Raw genomic sequence first — 18,600 nt, 5'->3', positions numbered from 1 at the left:
CAGGCATTTGGACAGGTACATGGATAGGATGGGTTTAGAGGGATATGGGCCAAGAGCAGGCAGGTGGGACGAGTGTAGATGGGACATGTTGGTCGGTGTGGGCAAGTTGGTTTGAAGGGCTCTCTGCGTGCTGTTCCAGAGGAGGATCAATTAAACTGTTCATGGTATGACATGACAGGAGAGCAGAACAAGCTTCTCACTGAATCTCTGAATAAATCATTGAACTTGCAGGGTTGCTGAGATTGCTGAGTGATCATGTGGGTTCCCTCTGGGTGCTCCGGTTTCCTTCCATGGGTTTGTAGATTAATTGCCCTCTGTAAATTGCTGCTAGTGTATAGGGAGTGGGTGTGAAAGTGGGATAACATGGAACTAGTGTGAACGGGTAATTTTTTTGGTCGGCATGGGCTGAAAGGCCAGTTTCCATGTTGTATCTCTTTTTTTAAAGTGCAAACTCCACACAGATGGTACCCGAGGTCAGAATTGAACACTGGTTGCTCTGAGGCAGCAGAAACTGTTTGTTTAGAGATACAGCACGGAAACAGGCCATTCGGCCCACTGTGTCCACACCAACCAGCGATCCCCATACACTAGTTGTGGAAGTCTCTACAATGTCACTGTCACATCTGCCTCCCTCACCATCCCTGGCAGCATGTTCTGGGCGCCCACCAGTCACTGTGTGTAAAATTTAAAAAAATGTTCCGCACATCTTTAAACCTTCCCTTCTCACCTTAAGACCATGCCCTCCAGTCTTTGACTTTCACCTTGGGGAAAGAGGTTCTGAATATCTACCCTATCGATGGCTTATAATTTTATATGCTTCCATCCGGTCGCCTCTCAGCTTGTGATGCTCCAGAGAAAATAAATCGAGCATGTTGAGCCTCTTCTTGTAGCTAATGCCCTCCAATCCAGGCAGCACTCTGAAAAACCTCTTCTACCTTAATCCTATGCTCTCTAGTTTTAGATGCCCCTACCCTAGGGCAATGAATGTAATTGTACAGCAGTAATGAGGAACTGCAGGTGCTGGTTTACCAAGGAATAACTGAACGGGTCAGGCAGCATCTCTCGAGAACACTAATAAGTGGTTTAGTTTAATTTAGAGATATAGTGTGGAAACAGGCCCTTCGGCCCACTGAGTCCGCGCCGACCAGCGATCCCTGCACACTAACACAATCGTATACACACTGGAGTGTGGGAGGAAACTAGTGCTTACCGGGGGGAAACCCATGCAGATCACGGGGAGAACGTACAGACTCTGTACAGGCAAGCACCGGTAGTTGGGATCGAACCTGGGTCTCTGTTGGTGTCAGGCAGCAACTCTACCGCTGCTCCACCATGCCGCCTTTTTTAAAAATGTTTTAAATTTTTATTTTTAAACATTGTTTTAATCAGTTTGTACAAAAATATGGTTTGAATATTTTTCCAACAACCTCGTTTTGCCAGGATCATCATAAAAGACGTACAGGTATGTAGGTTAATTGGCTGGGTAAATGTAAAAATTGTCCCTAGTGGGTGTAGGATAGTGTTAATGTACGGGGATCGCTGGGCGGCACGGACTTGGAGGGCCGAAAAGGCCTGTTTCCGGCTGTATATATATGATATGATACCCTGTGTTTCAAAAGTACAAAAAGTAAGGTGGATTTGTAACAGCACTTAAACAGAAATCAAATTGACTCTGGAGGTCTGAAGAAGTGTCTCGACTCAAAATATCACCCATCCCTTCTCTCCCGAGATGCTGCCTGTCCGACTGAATTACTCCAGCACTTTTGTGCTTTGCTCAGGATTCCAGCATCTGCAGTTCTTGGTATCTTGATAATTAGAAATTATGGCAAATCCATTTAGCAAAAGATGTAGGAAGGAACTGCAGATGCTGGCTTACACTGAGGATAGACACAAAGTGCTGGAGTAACTTGGCTTGTCAGACAACATCCATGGAGAATATGGATAGGTGATACTTCTGGTCTGAAGAAGAGTTCTGACCCCGTTCCTTTTCTCCAGAGATGCAGCCTGACCCGCTGAGTTGCTCCAGCATTTTGTCTATCGTCCATTTATCTAAAGGTTGAATACGTCCAATCGCGGGTCTTGCACTTTGGCAACTTTCACGAAGTATTTAAAGCCGTGCTGTATTGAGGCGCGCGCTGTCTGTACACAGAATCTGGAGCATCGTTCTTGGTCTCTGCTCTCTCCACCTCCAGTCCTCTCATCTCTGGACCCTGACTCTCATCCGTCCTTTGTTGCAGTGGCTCGAGACGTTAATGTTTACCTGGGCGATTCTGAAGGCAGGGATAGTCCTTCGAAAGACGACGACTCTCTGCTTCGCCCCGGCAGTTATTCCAGTGCCTCTGGCGATGCCAAAAGGCTAGAGTTAGGCACAGAGGTGAGGGGACTTCAACTCTCGATGCAGATGCATGTGTCCAATGATGTTTAGAAGCCAGCAACGTGAGCTCACTGGGAACTGCGGACGGCCCTTGCTACCGAGTGTAAATGTTGTCGTGTTCCGTAGAGGTGTGGGGTCTGTTGGGTGCTGGGTTGTGTGGAATGGGCATGACTGGTTGTGGGTGGGAGCCTTAAAGACAGTTTAGTTTTATTGGAGATGCAAGAGGCTGCAGTTGAAAAAAAACATTGACTTTTCCAATTTCAGGTGAGAGCCCACCCTTCCCATCAAACCTCTTCCCAGATCCCACCCCACCGACCTCACATAGATCTTCCTGCTCTCCCTGCTCCCATCTCCAACTACCTATTCCCCCCTCCATCCACTCATCTCCCACCCCTCACATCCCTCTCTACTTCCTCCTGGTTCTACATTTCACTCCCCATCTACCCGACCCCTCACTGCAGCAGAGCCAGCAGCATCTCTCCAGATGCAGAACATTATGAGAGGAATAGACCGGGTGAATGGGCTGAGTATTTTACCCCGGGAAGGGGAATTAAGAGCCAGAGGTTTAAGATGAGTGGGGCAGGATATCATAGGAACCTGCGTGGCAACCTTTTCACTCGATGGGTATATGGAATGAGCTGAGTTGAGGCAGGTACAACAACAACATTTAGGCAGGTACATTGACAGGAAAGGGTTAGAGGAATATGGGCTAAATGTGGGTGAACCGAGGTCAGAAATTACGCCAAATCAGGCGACTCAAATATAATTTCACTATGTTTTGCAAATGTTTTCTGAAAGCACGATTGAGCACAGATGGGACATCTTGGTCGGCATGGACGAGTCAAGTCAAGTCGAGTTGGGCCAAAGAGGCCTGTTTCCGTACCGTATGTCTCCATATCTGGTGACATGGATGAAAAGAAAAGGCAAACTTTACAGGCAATGGGGAGCCAGCAGAGGAGGGAAACTGACTGGGCAGATCTCTCGAAGGGCTAGCATAGACACGATGGGCCGACTGGCTCCCACTGCGCTGTAGAACTGTGCGCATTCACGTGTTTTGTTCATCTGCAGGATGGTGCCAACGAGAATAATGGGAAAGGCTTGTTCTTCAGAGATGGCAAGTGTCATATTGACTACATCCTGGTCTACCGGAAGTCCAATTTACTCGCGGAGAAGCGGGAGATGTTTGAGAGGAATCTGCGGGCGGAAGGGCTGCAAATTGAGAAGGAGGTAGGTTGGCTGTCTCCATCGGCATCCCGTCTCTCTAACGTCTTGTACCTGATTGTTTATCAGTCAACCCGGGCAAAGATCGAACCTGAAGATTCCAGGAACATCTCGGAGTCCTCTGGTCCCTCACCCTTTAATTCTGGCGCCACAGTCATTGCTGGATCTACTGTGATGATCAGTCGTGGGAAACGTGTAGGAAAATAACTGCAGATGCTGGTTCAAATCGAAGGTAGACACAAAATGCTGGAGTAACTCAGCGGCTCAGGCAGCATCTCGGGAGAGAAGGAATGGGTGACGTTTCGGGTCGAGACCCTTCTTCAGACTGATGTCAGGGGAGGGGGCGGGACAAAGATAGGATGTAGTTGGAGGCAGGAAGACAGTGGGAGAACTGGGAAGGGGAGGGGAAAGAGAGGGACAGAGGAACTATCTGAAGTTAGAGAAGTCAATGTTCATACCGCTGGGGTGTAAACTGCCCAAGCGAAATATGAGATGCTGTTCCTCCAATTTGCGCTGGCCCTTACTATGACAATGGAGGAGGCCCATGACAGCCATGGGAAACGCATCTGTGTGGATGCATGCATTGGATCCAGCGTGAGGCAGCTGCAGAAAGAAGAGGAGGTTACCTTATCTATTCCCCTCAAGATTTTTATACACCTCTGTAAGATCACCCCTCATCCTCCGGTGCTCCAAGGAATAGTCCTAGCCTGATCAACTTCTCACTGTAGCTCATGCCCTCAAATCCTGGTAACATCCTCGTAAATCTTCGCTGCATTGTACATTCACGAAGCCTTCTGGCACAACTGTTAGAGCTGCTGCCTCACAGCATGACCCTGACCTTGGGTGCTGTCTGTGTGGAGGCTGCATGTTCTCTCTGTGACTACCTGGGTTTCCTCCGGGTGTTCCAGTTTCTCCCACATCCCAAAGGTTTGTAGGTTGATTGGTCTCTGTAAAAAAAACCCTTGTGTGCAGGCAGTGGATGAGAAAGTGGGATAACGTGGAACTAGTGTGAACGGATAATTGCGTTGACTCGATGGGCCGAAGAGGCCTGTTTCCATTGCTGTACCCCGAAACTAAACTTTCCCCACCGAGAATAGGGAGGAGCTATCGTGAAGCAAAGTGCAAGTTACTAATAAGAGATGATTGTTTTATTTGGATGAACCATTATTCAAAGACTCATTCAATACTTTTTTTCCGTGCTTGTTGTCCTTTATTTTTGCAGGCATCAATAACCAATGATGATACAATATTTGTGAAGTTACATGCCCCATGGGAGGTTCTTTGTAAATACGCAGAATTAATGAATATACGGATGCCCTTCAGGTAAGCTACAGACGGCTTTCCCCACACTATCTGTTGGATGGTTTTATTTCTGTACGTTTGACCCAGACATAATGTCAGAGTGATTTTGGGCCGCTGCTACCTGTGGGGAGCAACGTTGAGAATGTTCATTTGGTGCTCCAGGTCCCACAGGTCAAGTGCAGCCTCCTCCGTGTGTGACGGCTTTACCCTTTCAAACCCCGCAGTAGTTTGACCTTTCCCAGTTGCATTCCGCCCGAGGAAATATTAGACAGAGACAATGCATTAAACAACTCATTTAGAGCAGAGTCCCAGAACATTGGAGTTTGGAGTGGAGAAGATGCAGTAACTGACCAATTGATTTGATAAAGATCTTCCTGGTCAAGGTGTGAGGAGTTATGTTGGAGCAGGTGACGTTTCAAATGCTTGGGAGAATCGACAGATGAAGAATACCAATGTGCATGTGCTCGTTGCCCTATTTGTTACCATCTCTCCTGTATCAATCTCTCAATAATCTGAAGGAGCTCTTGAAATAGAAACTAAAAATGCAGGAAACACTCGGCAGGTCGGTCAGCATCTGTGGATAGAGAAGCTTTTGCTTTAACATCCAGGGTCCTGGACCCTTGTTAGAAATTCCATCAAAGGATCTAGGACCTAAAACAACAACTGTTTCCCTTTTCACGGACGCTACCTGACCTGCTGGGTATTGAGAGTGTTTGATTATCACAGGTACCATCAATGGAACTCTACAATTCTTGCTTGCTGCAGCTGAACAGGCCCATAAACGCATTAACACACAGATAATATATAATGATAATAAATGCAATAAATTACTGATCAGTAGTACGAGGTAGCCATAGTAGTGCAAAACTAAAGTCTGTAGTGCAACCAAAGACACAGTCCACGGAAGATCACAGTTGCTGAGGTTCGTGTTGTACAGTGTTCAAGAGCCTGATGGCTGTTGGGAACAAGCTGTTCTTGAACCTAGTAAATGTTTCACGTATTTTTAATTCTCTTTCGGATGCAGTTTTTAAATTTTCTATCTCTTTTAAATGTGGATCACTGGAAAGGTGATGTGAATGATAAAGGTGCTTTGATGTTGGTGAGCTGTGTGCTGGTCTCCTCTGTTCCTGTGTCTTTTTGAGCTGTTTTGTGTTTGATCTCTTAATCTCTCCTTTTAGTCTTTCTTCTCTACCTCTTGCAGGTTTATATCTTCAATCTCCCTTTCCTTCCTTGCTAGTTCATACTGTAACTGACGATGGGTTTTCTTCTCGACTGGCTTCATTTTTGCTGTTCTTCCAGGAGAAAAATCTATTACCTGCATCGGCGCTACAAGCTCATGAGCAGGTTGGTGCCTCCAAGCATTGCCTCAACCCAGCTCTGCATGAACTGCCAGCATGTCCCTCTCTCCTCTCGGAGTCAACGAGCTGTACAGTACGGAAACTGGCCATTTGGCCCCACCTTGTCCATGCCAACCAAGTCGGCATACTGGGCTAAACGTAGACAACGAACTGCAGACGCTGGTTTGTACCAAAGATAGACACAAAGTGCTGGAGAGTAACTTAGCAGGTCAGGCAGCATCTCTGGAGAAAAAGGACGGCTGACTAGTTGATTAGTATGGGTGTCAGGGGTAATGGGGAGAAGGCGGTGGTAGGTGGGAAAGAGAGATCAGCCATGATTGAATGGCTGAGTAGGAATTGATGGGCCAAATGACCTAATTCTGTTCCTATCACTTATGAACTTATGACGTTTTGGGTTAGAACCTGTCTCCATACTGAAAGTCAGTCTGAAGTAGGGTCCCAACCCAAAATGTCACCCATCTTTTTTTCTCCAGAGATGGTGCCTGAACCACTGTTACTCCAGCACTCTCTGTCTATCTTTGACATTCTGGGCCCCCATACATCTATCCAAGTGTTTTTTTTAAAGTCATAATTATATCCACCTCCATAGCTCGCTCTGGCAGCTCGTTCCAGATACAGACTACCCTCTGAGTGAAATGTTGTCCCTGAGATCCCTCTTAAATCTCTCCTCTCTCACCTTAAGCCTGTGCCCTCTAATTTTAGAATCCTCTACCCTTTGAGAAAGACTTTGAGCGTTCACTGTATCCGTGCCCCACATGATCATTAAGGTCACCTCTCAGCGTCCTACTCTCCAATTTAAAGAAGTCCCAGCCAATCCAATTCATCCCTATAACTCAAGCCCGCAAGCCGGTAACATCCTTCTGTACCCGTTCCAACTGAATGTCATCCTTCCTGCAGCAGGGTGACTAGAACTGCACACAGTACTCCAAACCAGTATTTCAGAGTAGGTAGTTGAGGCAGGTACAATGACAACGCATAAAATATATTTGGACAGGTACACAGATAGGAAAGATTTAGAAAGATATGTATGAGCCAATCTGACCCGCCTAGGTCATCTTGGTCGACATGGATGAATTGGATGAAGGGCCTTTTTCCCTGCTGCATGACTCTGACTCTTATGTTCTGTGCATCTGACCTATGAAGGCAAGCATGCCACATGCCTTCTGCATCAGCCTCTCCTGAAATCAATGGACATGAATCTCTCTATCTCTGTTCATCAACTTTCCTGACTGCTTTCCGGTTTACTGTATGTGTTCTACCTCTAGGATCCCAGGACATAGCAGAATTAGGCCATTCAACCCATCGAGTCTGCTCTATTTGTCTTCCAAACATGTATCAGCAAGTACCCATTCCCCCCACCAGTAAAGCCGGAAATACCCCTATAATGGAAGCTGGCAGTGGTTTTATTATTGCAGGTCATGCAAAAACATCCTTGGGTCACTGGAGGTCACCCTTTAGTAGTTTAGAGACATGGAGTCATACCGCATGGGAACAGGCCCTTCAGCCCAATTCATCCATACCTGCACTGGTCCTATTTACCTGCGTTTGGTCCATATCCTCATAAACCTTTTCTATCCATGCATTTGGCAGTTTATTCACTTTCTATGCAGAAAAGGTGTATCTCTCACCTCTGATAAATCTTTCCCCTCTCATCCTAAACTTGGGCTCTCTGGTATTAGATTCGCCTGCCCTTGTAGAAAGATGGTGAACATTCACTTTATCTACACCCTTCATGATGTTATAAACTTCTGCAAGGTCACCCCTCAGCCTCGTACACTCCAGGGAAAACAGCCCCACCCTAACCAACTCCCCTTGTAACACAAGCCCTCCGGTCCTGATTACATCCTGATGAATCCCTTGTCGCTGCTTTCCAAAGGAATGACATTCTTCCAATAACTGGGCTCAATCATTCAATGGATCGTTACTGTCACGTGAACCCAAGTATAATGAAATTCTTTCCTTGCACGCAGTTCGGTTACAATCCTACTATACATTAGGCACAATCTTACTAAGTACAAGAGTGTAAGATGGTAGATCACACTGACTCGGTACACAAGAGTCGCCACGTCTTGAGCACCATCTTGTAGTTTATAAGCCATTGGAGTAGAATTAGGCCATTCGGCCCATTGAGGCTACTCTGCCATTCAATCATGGCTGATCTTTCTTTCCCTCTCAACCCCATTCACCTGCCTCTATACCCCTAACAAGCGTTTGATGGCTCTGGGCCTGTACCCGCTGGAGTTTAGACAGAAGAGGGTAGATCTCATTGAAACTTACCAAATAGTGAAAGACCTGGATAGAGTGGATGTGGAGAGGATTTTTCCACTAGTAGGAGTGTCTAGGACCAGAGGGCACAGCCTCAGAATAAAAGGATGAGGCTTTAGAAAGAAGATGAGGTGGAATTTCTTTATCCATAGGGTGGTGAATCTGGAATTCATTGTCACAGTCAGTGTGGAGGTCATCATTGGATATTTTTATGGTGGCGATTGACAGGTTCTTGACAGGGGTTACAGGAAGAAGGCAGGAGAATGGGGTTGAGAGAGAGAGATAGATCAGCCATGATTGAATGGCGAATAGACTCGATGGGCTGAATGGCCGAATTCTGCTCCTATGACTTATTAACTTATCCAGGCCCCTCATTCCCTTCAAGTCTGAAGTTTAAAAAAAAGTTCTGAGTCTTGGCCATGAAGGCCCGTTGCCCTGGCGATGAGTTGCAGGGGTTGGCTTGGCCAGGCCATGTGTAGATGTCCTACTGGGCGACCAGAACTGTGTATAATACTCCGTGTGGTCTCGCCAACAATTTGCACTTTGAGAGGGATGAGCAGGGGGAGCTGTGTGGACCATATCTCAGTGTTTCTTTGGTGAGGGCTGCATCTTCTGTAAGAGGCTTTGCAGCACCTTTTACCTCTGGATGTCCCCAAACGTCCGACAGCCAACGGAGGTCTCCTGAATTGCAGGCACTGTTCTAACGATGGATGTGTTGTGCTCGGTAGAAAGCTTTTTATCGGAATGCATGGTTTGGGAATATCTCCATCCAAGACCGCAAGAAATCACAGAGAATTGTGGACGCAGCCCAGACCATCGCACAAACTAACCTCCATTCCATTGACTCCAATTGCACCTCACTCTGCCTCGGCAAGGCCACAGGCATAATCAAGGACGAGTCACACCCTGGCCACTCCCTCTTCTCCCCTCTCCCATCAGGCAAAAGGTAAAAAAGTGTGAAAACCCACATCTCCAGATCCAGGGACAGTTTCTTCCCAGCTGTTATCAGGCAACAGAACCATCCTACCATCAACCGGAGAGCAGTCCTGAACTATTATGTACCTAATTGGAGCCCTTCGGGCTATTTTTGATCGGACTTTACTGACTTTATCTTGCACTTGCTGTTATTCATGATATTCCCTTTATCATGTATCTCTACACTGTGGATGGCTCAGTTGTAATCATGTATTGTCTTTCCGCTGACTGGTTAGCACGCAACAAAAGCTTTTCACTGTACCTCGATACATGTGACAATAGACTAGTGACTGAGGTGTGACAGGCTGTATTACCATAGGAAATATCCATAAAACAAATAGGAGAGCTGCTGTCTCTTGTAGCTCCCTCCATCAGTCTCTCTAGTATCTGAAATGTCCCTCTCCAGGCAAGGCGCTGGTGAATCTCCTCCTCACCCTCTCCGCACAAGCATGTCAACAGTGTTTAATTGTCATGTGTACCGCCAAAGGAACAATGTAATTCTTACTTGCTGCGGCTTAACCAGCCGATAAAAGCAATATCACACGAAGAAATATAAATTAATCAATAGTATAATAAATTAACAATTACTAACACCAGATATCCAGACCATTATAAGTGCAAAAACCAAAGTCTAGTGCAGCCAAAACAAAGTCTGTGGTAAGTCATAGTTGCTGAGGTTAGTGTGCAGTGTTTAAGAGCCTAATGGTTGTTGGGAAGAAGCTGTTCTTGAACGTGGAGGTCACTATTTTACTACCTTTGCGTCATTGAGTCTTACAGCATGGAAACAGGCCCTACGGCCCAACTTGCCTACACTGGCCAACATGTCCCACCTCCACCTGCCTGCATTTAGCCCATATCCCTCTAAACATGTCTTATCCATGTACCTGTTTAAATGTTTCTTAAACGATGCGATAGTGCCTGCCTCAACTGCCTTCCTCCCGATGGTAGCAGCGAGATGAGAGCATGGCCGGATCCTTTTGATTGTGCGGTGACCAATGCTCCAAGCTGCCAGGATTGCTGTTTAATCACTAACAATTCCTCCCATGCTTTCCACAGGATGGAGAAACGGTTGAAGAAGTTCCGAAAGTGGTTTCCTAGGAAGCCCATGAGGCTGGACAGGGATATATTGCCAGACCTGGAGGACACTGACTGCTACACTGCTCCCTTTAGCCAGCAGAGAATGCACCAGTAAGCTTCACTTTTGTCAAAAGCTCTGAGTATTCTCAAAGGGGTGGATGGATGTTTGGCTTGTAGTTTGGCTTGTAGTTTGGCTTGTAGTTTGGCTTGTAGTTTGGCTTGTAGTTTGGCTTGTAGTTTGGCTTGTAGTTTGGCTTGTGGTTTGGTGATGCAACATGGAAGCAGGTCCTTTGGCCCACCGAGTCCACAACGATCACCCATTCACATTGGATACGAAAAGCTGGAGTACCTCAGTGGGTCAGGCAGTATCTCCGGAGAAAAGGAATAGGTGATGTTTTGAATCAGGACCACATTAGTTCTATGTTACCCATTTTTGCATCCTACACAGCAGGGACAATTTACAGAGGCCACTTAACCTACAAACCTGCACGTCTTTGGAATGTGGGAGGAAACCGGAGCACTCAGAGGAAACCCACAAGTCACAGGAAGAACTTGCAAGCACTGTACAGACAGCGGCCGTGGTCAGAATCGAACCAGGGTGCATGGATAGTTTAGTTGACTGTCAAGGAAATATTACCATTTCCTATTACCATAGGAAAGGTTTAGAGGGACCTGGTTCAAACATAGGCAGGTGGGACTAGTGGAGATGGGGCATCTGGTTTGGCAGGGGCAAGTTGGGCCGAAGGGCCTGTTTTCATGCTGTATCTCTGAACTAAACTGTAATCACACTTAAGGTTGCAAAGCTAGCACCAAAGGAGTGGACTTTTGAGTGTTGACCCTGCCAATGCATGGGCATCGTGGCATGCGTGGAGTGATGGAGCCACTCTCTGGGGTTTATTCAGCAGACATTCCAGATGCAGGCACCAGCTGAATCAGGGGGTTGGCAACCAACATCTGCATGTAACTGAACACAGCGATGGGGAAGCGAAAGGTAACCCCGTTCCATCTCGTTTCAGCTTCATCATAAACAACACCGAAACTTTCTTCAATAACTCCACAAGGAGTAGGATTGTTCACAACATCCTGCAGAGAGTTAAATACGAAGAGGGGAAGAGTAAAGTGGGTACGTCAATTTGGTTCTCTCTCGGTGTGTGTGCCATTGCTTACCATTTTATCAGGGCAATGAGCCTATGGATGTGTTGGGAGGAGCTGGCGGTTACTATGAAATGTCACTTGCCATGGATAGAGTCATAGAGTTAAACAGCACAGAAACAGGCCCTTCGGACCACATTGTCCATGCTGACAAAGTTGTCCTTGGTTCTTGATCCTCCAAAATATTCCAAATGGAATTTAAATTGGACCTCCTGGGCATGTCCCATTTGTCTATATTCGGCCCATTGTCCTCTAACCATTCCTACCTTTTTCAATACAAACCTATTTAAAAGTTTAGCCGCATTTCCTCCTTGCCAGCCTTTTGTCTATATAACAGCCCGTTCTTCATGGTAACCTACTGTGTGATCTACCTCTGCTGTTGGGATGGGGCAAGAACAGGGAGAGGTAATACATAGGACTGCAAACATTGTGCATTACATCTATGGCTCATAATAGAAATGTTGGCTTTATGGTTGGGATTGTATACCATGACCTCTTCAACATCCACCAGACAACCAATCTTCACCTGTAAGTGTTCTTTCATGGTCCTACAGCACAGAAACAGACCCTTCGGCCTGACGCATCAATGCCAACCAAGGTACTCCATTAAAGTTGGGCCCATTTGTCTGCATTTGGTCCATATCCCTCTAAACCTTTCCTATCCATGTACCTGTGCACACAAAATGCTGGAGTAACTCAGCGGGACAGGCAGCATCTTGCTGTCCTGCTGAGTTCCTCCAGCATTTTGTGTCTACCTTCGATTTAAACTAGCATCTGCAATTCTTTCCTACACATGTACCTGTCCAAATGTCTTTTGAATGTTTTTTATAGTATCTGCTTCAACTACCTTCTCCGACAGCTCATCCCACATACACAGCACCCTATGTCTGAAAATGTTTCCCCTCGGGTTCCGACTAAATCTTTAAACCTGTGCCCTCTAGTTCTTGATTTCCCTACCCTTGGAAAAAGACTCTGTGTCAATCATGATGCCAAGTTAAACTAATCTCCTCTTCCTGCACGTCATCCATTCGCTGCATGTCCATGAACCTATCTAAAAGCCTCTTAAATGCCAGTAATGTATCTGCCTTCACCACCATCCCTTGCAGCGTGTTCCAGGCACGCACTGGAACCACAAAAACTAGGACTGCACATCTTTGTTAAACTTTTCCCCTCTGATTTTGAGGGCTATGTATGCCCTCTTTAGTCTTTAACATTTCCACCAATGTTTCTGACTGTGGGCCCTAACACCCTATGGACCAGCCTCTGATCTGTGTCCTCAGTTCAGGGCCGGTTCTGGAGATATGGCAGGCTTCGCTGCCTGCGGTGTGCAATACCCACCACATATATATTAACAACAGGTTCCCTCTCCAGGAGTGCCGCAGTATTGATGCAAGCAAGTGCTGCAAGTGTGTTTTAAGCCAAATGAGCTGTACTGACGTTTCTTTTCTTTAGGTCTCCATTCTTTACTTGGCAACGGCACCTATGAAGCAGCCTTCCCCCTTCATGAGGTAAACGCGAACTAACGTTGTGACTCGATCCTGCCTGTGACTCTCCCTGTAAACATGCTGTTTCAAATACCAGGTTTGCCTTGAACAAGGGAGATATGCCAAAGGGTCATACAGCACGGAAACAGACTCTTCTTCCCAACATGCCTACACGACCAACTTGTCCCATGTGCACTAGTTCCAACTTGCCCATATTTTGTCCATATCCCACTAAACCTTTCCTATCCATGTACCTGTCTGAATGTCTGTTAAATGCTGTTAGTACCTGCCTCAACAACCTCCACTGTTAGCTCGTTCCATATACCCACCACTCTCTTGTAAACTAATAAACTACACTAGCACTATCCTACACACTAGGGACAACTTCCAATCTTCACCGAAGCCAATTAACCTACGAACCCGCACGTCTAAGGAATGTGGGAGGAAACCGGAGCACCCGGAGAAAACCCAAAAGGACACAGGGAGAATGTACAAACTCTGTACAGACAGCACCTGTAGTCAGGATTGAACTCAGATCACTGGTGCTCTGAGGCGGCAACTCTACAACTTTGTCACCCCCATGACATAGTCATACAGTGTGGAACCTTGCCCACACCAGTCAACATGTCCCACCTACACCACTCCCACCTGCCTGTGTTTGGACCATATCCCTCTAAACCTGGCCTATTCGTGTACCTGTCTAAATGTTTCATAAATGTTGCGATAGTACCTGCCTCAACTACCTCCTCCAGCAGCTCATTCCATACACCCACCACCCTCTGTGTGAAAATGTTACCTCTCGTGTTCTTAATAAATCTTTCCCCCCTCACCTCAAACCTATACCCTCTGGTTCTTGATTCCCCTGCTCTGGACAAGAGACTCTCCCCAATCTATTAATCTACTGATTTTGCTCACCTCTATAAGATCAACCCTAATCCTCCCACGTTCCAAGGCAGAGAGGACTTATTGTGACTTAATTTGTCTTTGCTTCAGGGAAGTTACATAAGCAAGAAGTCGGTCAAGAACCACGGAGCCATGAATCACCGGCATCTGCTCTATGAGTGTTGGGCCTGGTGGGGGGTGTGGTACAAATTCCAGCCTCTTGACCTCATTCGGTGAGTCCGGCACTATTCTGTCAGGGGGCTGTGGAGGCCAAGTCAATGGATATTTTTAGTACGGAAATAGATAGATTCTTGATGAATACAGGCGTCAGGGGCTATGGGGAGAAGGCAGGACAATGAGGTTGAATGGGGAGAGATAGATCAGCCATGATTGAGTGGCGGAGTAGGCTTGATGGGCCGAATGGCACCATTCTGCTCCTATCACTTTTGAAGCATTGTAGGGGCAAAGGCCGGCTGTCGTCAGACCCCTGTGCTCCCCGCAAGGCACCCGCACCTCGAACAAGTGTTTCAAATTCCAGTGTGTGTTATTTTAGTCATATGTTTAGTCTTTCCCTGCGATTCTGTACATTTTCATTATCAATTTAGAAAATCAGAAATTGGTCACAAATCAAAACACAAGGAGGAAATATTGATTGAAAAAAAGGATGATAAATATCATTTTTAATCTGCATACCGCCACCTTTTTGTCAACAAAAGAAACACACCATGGAGTCTTGCCATCCATGCCAATCAAGATGCCCCATCTAAGCTACACCTGTTTGCCCCATATCCTTCTAAACTTTTCCTATCCATGTACCTGTCCAAATACCTGTTAAGTGTTGTTAGTGTACTTGCCTCAACTACCTCCTCCAGCAGCTCGTTCCATATACCCACCACTCTTTGTGCCGATAAAAGATGTCCCTCGGGTTCTTATTTAATCTTTCCCATCTCACCTTAAACCTATGACCTCTGGAATTTTATTTCCAATCTGATGCATTCACCCTATATATTCCCCTCATGATTTTACATACCTCTATCCTCCTGCACTCCAAGAATTGAAGTCCCAGCCTGCACAACCTCTCCCTATTGCTCAGGCCCTCGGGTCTTGGCAACATCTTCATAAATCTTCTCTGCACTCTTTCCCAAAGCAGGGTGACCAAAACTGAATACAATGCTCCAAGTGCAGTCTCACCAACATCTTGTACAACTGTAACATAATGTGCTACCTTCTATACTCGATACCCTGACTAATGAAGGCCAATCTATCCAAAGCTTGCGTGATCTCACAACCACAGTGAAGTAACAGTAACCGTAAGGTAAATCCACCCTCCCCATTCCCCAGGTTCACTGGCCATCATCTCATCGTTGAAACTGTTGGTGTGCTGTCACTGGACGTTCACTGTCAGAGGTTGTCAGCCTTTAAAGATTAAGGGGGGGGGATGGAAGACTGAATAGGAACCTGAGGGGCAACCCCTTCACACCAAGGATGGTGGGTGTATGAAACGCGCTGCCAGAGGAGGCAGTTGAGGCAGGTACTATCACAATGTTTAATAAAACATTTGGACAGGTACATGAATAGGAATGGTTTAGACTAGAGGGACATGGGCCAAACGCGGGCAGGTGGGACGAGTGTAGATGGGGCGTATTAGTCAGCATGGGCAGGTTGGGTTGAAGGGCTTGTTTCCACGCTGTACGACTCTCCCTTGTTGACTGGCTGTTTGCTTCATAGGCGTTATTTTGGGGAGAAGAATGGTCTCTACTTTGCCTGGCTGGGCTGGTACACCGGAATGCTCTTCCCAGCCGCGGCTGTCGGTTTAATGGTGTTCCTCTACGGAGTCCTCACAGTGGAACAGTGCCAAGTCAGGTAAGAACATGAGCTGTAGGAGCAAAATAGGCCATTCGGCTCATCCAGGCTAAGGATGGCAGGGTTCTGGCCTTCCATCGCCACTGGAAGTTTAGTTTACTGCCACGTGTACTGACGTACAGTGGGAAGCTATTGTTGCGTGCTAACGTGTCAGCGGAAAGACAATACATGATGACAATCTTGCCGTCCACAGCGTACAGTTGCACAATAAAGCGAATAATGTGAATAACGTTTAGTGCAAGATAAAGTCCGATCAAAGATAGTCTGAGGGTCTTCAATCAGGTAGATGGAGAATGCTCTCGAGTTGCTGATAGGATGGTTTAGTTGCCTGACAACAAAAGTAGACTGAAGGACCTGTTTCCCTTCTGTACTGCTCTGTGACTCTGCCCAGATTATCGTAAGGGAGAATGAGGGAGTTGGACCCGTGACCACCGTAAATGTGCTGACCGTGGCCTCCATCAGCCATCCCTCTGCCTCCCTTCCCCGTGGTCACCGTGTCCCACTTCCCAATCTGGTCCCGGGAATATTGGGCGCTTTCAGGGGGCACGGGATGTGGGACGTGGACCGTTCACAGCCGCCGACTTTCCCCATCACCCTCCACTGTTGCCATTTAGACGTTCTGCCGCAGGTTGCTTCTATTGTGGGCGTGTGTCGGAGAGTCGTTGGGCGTGAATGAGCATGTGGGAGCGAGTAGGGTGGCAAAGTGGCGCAGGGGTAGAGTTACAGCATCAGAGACCCAGGTTAGTTCCTGACTTCAAGTGCTGACTGTGTGGAATTTGTATGTTCTCCCTGTGACCACGTGGATTTTCTCCGCGTGCTCCACTTTCAATAGACAATAGGTGCAGGAGTAGGCCATTCGGCCCTTCGAGCCAGCACCGCCATTCAATGTGATCATGGCTGATCATTCTCAATCAGTACCCCGTTCCTGCTTTCTCCCCATACTCCCTGACTCCGCTATCCTTAAGAGCTCTATCTAGCTCTCTCTTGAATGTATTCAGAGAATTGGCCTCCACTGCCCTCTGAGGCAGAGAATTCCACAGATTCACAACTCTCTGACTGAAAAAGTTTTTCCTCATCTCTGTTCTAAATGGCCTACCCCTTATTCTTAAATTGTGGCCCACACTCCACTGACGTGCAAGTTTGTAGGTTAATTGGCTTCTGTAAATTGTCCCCAGTGTGTCGGATAGTGCTAGTGTACTAGATGATCGTGGATCAGCGTAGACTCAGTGGGTTGAAGAGCCTGTTTCCTCACTGTATCTCTAAACTAGTTAGTTTAGTTTAGAGATACAGTGAGGAAACGGGCTCTTGGAAAAGGGGATGGTTCCTGGAAAAGGGGATGGGTGGGGCGGGCTCCACAGGCCAGTATCTATTCGATGACCCGAATGGCCATTTCCTTGGTAAATTGAGGAAAAATAAATCTCTACTGGAGTGTCCACACTCACTTGACATAACGATCCGCTTGTTCCTCCCTGTGACTGTACTCTCTTACCCCAGCAACGAGATCTGCCAAGCAACAGATACGGTCATGTGCCCACTGTGTGACCAGCACTGCAGCTACCAGCGGCTGTCAGACAGCTGTGCCTACTCCAAGGTAGGGTTGTTCATCGTGCCTGATGGAGGGAGGGGGAAGGCGGAGGGAGGGAGGGGGGGGGCGGGCGGAGGGAGAGGGTGGGCGGAGGGAGGGGGCGGGCGGAGGGAGGGTGGGGGGCGGGCAGAGTGAGGGAAGCACATGAACAGGCCCCTCGGCCCACACTGTCTGTGTCAAGTCAAGTCAATTTTATTTGTACAGCACATTTAAAAACAATCCACGTTGACCAAATTGCTCTACATCAGTTCAGGTACTAAGAAACGAATATACAATGGCACACAAACATAACAGCACATACATAAACAGTTCACAGCGCCCCCTCAGAGGGCCTCAAACGCTAGGGAGTAAAAATAGGTTTTGAGCCTGGACTTAAAGGAGTCGATGGAGGGGGCAGTTCTGATGGGGAGAAGGATACTGTTCCACAGTCTCGGAGCTGCAACCGCAAAAGCGCGGTCACCCCTGAGCTTAAGCCTAGACCGCGGGATAGTGAGTAGCCCCAAGTCGGCCGACCTGAGGGACCTGGAGATAGAGTGGTGGGTTAGAAGAAATTTGATATGGGGGGGGTGGGCGGGGGCAAGCCCGTTTAGGGCTTTGTATGCGAATAGGAGGAGCTTAAAGTTGAGTCTGTACTGTACTGGGAGCCAGTGGAGGGAGGCCAGAATCGGGGTGGTGTGGTCCCTTTTACGGGTACCCGTCAGGAGTCTCGCTGTGGCGTTTTGGACCAAATGCAGGCGGGACAGGGATGATTGGCTGATCTCAGTGTATAGGGAGTTGCAGTAGTCTAGGCGGGGGGAAATGAATGCGTGAATGATTTTTTCAATGTCGTCAAATTGGAGGAATGGTTTGATTTTAGCTATGGTACAAAGCTGGAAGAAGCTGGCTTTTACCACAGCGTTGACTTGCTTGTCAAACTTTAATGCAGAGTCAAATATCACGCCAAGGTTTTTGACATGCGGTTTGACTAGGGAGGATAGGCTTCCAAGGCTGTGTTGACATGATGCCAAGTTTAAACTAATCTCTGCCTGCTCGTGATCCATTCCCTGCATATCCATGTACCAA

At 47.2% G+C, this 18,600-nt stretch overlaps 1 protein-coding gene across 10 annotated transcripts in view; it reads left to right on the top strand.

Annotated features, from left to right (window-relative positions):
* The window catches only part of LOC144603394 (anoctamin-4-like), a 70,039-nt gene that overhangs the window by 26,724 nt on the left and 24,715 nt on the right, over positions 1 to 18,600 (top strand). For 7 of the 10 annotated variants that reach the window (XM_078416557.1, XM_078416556.1, XM_078416559.1 and 4 more), the window contains 10 exons: positions 2,238 to 2,374; positions 3,443 to 3,601; positions 4,818 to 4,918; positions 6,197 to 6,241; positions 10,552 to 10,683; positions 11,589 to 11,695; positions 13,177 to 13,232; positions 14,202 to 14,323; positions 15,819 to 15,953; positions 17,448 to 17,544. In XM_078416557.1, coding sequence (XP_078272683.1) covers positions 2,238 to 2,374; positions 3,443 to 3,601; positions 4,818 to 4,918; positions 6,197 to 6,241; positions 10,552 to 10,683; positions 11,589 to 11,695; positions 13,177 to 13,232; positions 14,202 to 14,323; positions 15,819 to 15,953; positions 17,448 to 17,544 — 1,091 coding nt within the window. Of the gene's footprint in view, positions 1 to 2,237; positions 2,375 to 3,442; positions 3,602 to 4,817; positions 4,919 to 6,098; positions 6,242 to 10,551; positions 10,684 to 11,588; positions 11,696 to 13,176; positions 13,233 to 14,201; positions 14,324 to 15,818; positions 15,954 to 17,447; positions 17,545 to 18,600 lie in introns of those variants that run through there. The other 3 variants (XM_078416565.1, XM_078416563.1, XM_078416564.1) reach the window with 2 other exon arrangements.

The sequence above is a fragment of the Rhinoraja longicauda genome, chromosome 20 (genome assembly GCF_053455715.1).
Source record: "Rhinoraja longicauda isolate Sanriku21f chromosome 20, sRhiLon1.1, whole genome shotgun sequence".
NCBI lineage: Eukaryota > Metazoa > Chordata > Chondrichthyes > Rajiformes > Arhynchobatidae > Rhinoraja > Rhinoraja longicauda.
The sequence above is the reverse complement of the archived record's forward strand: the minus strand, read 5'-3'. Positions and strand labels throughout refer to the sequence as shown.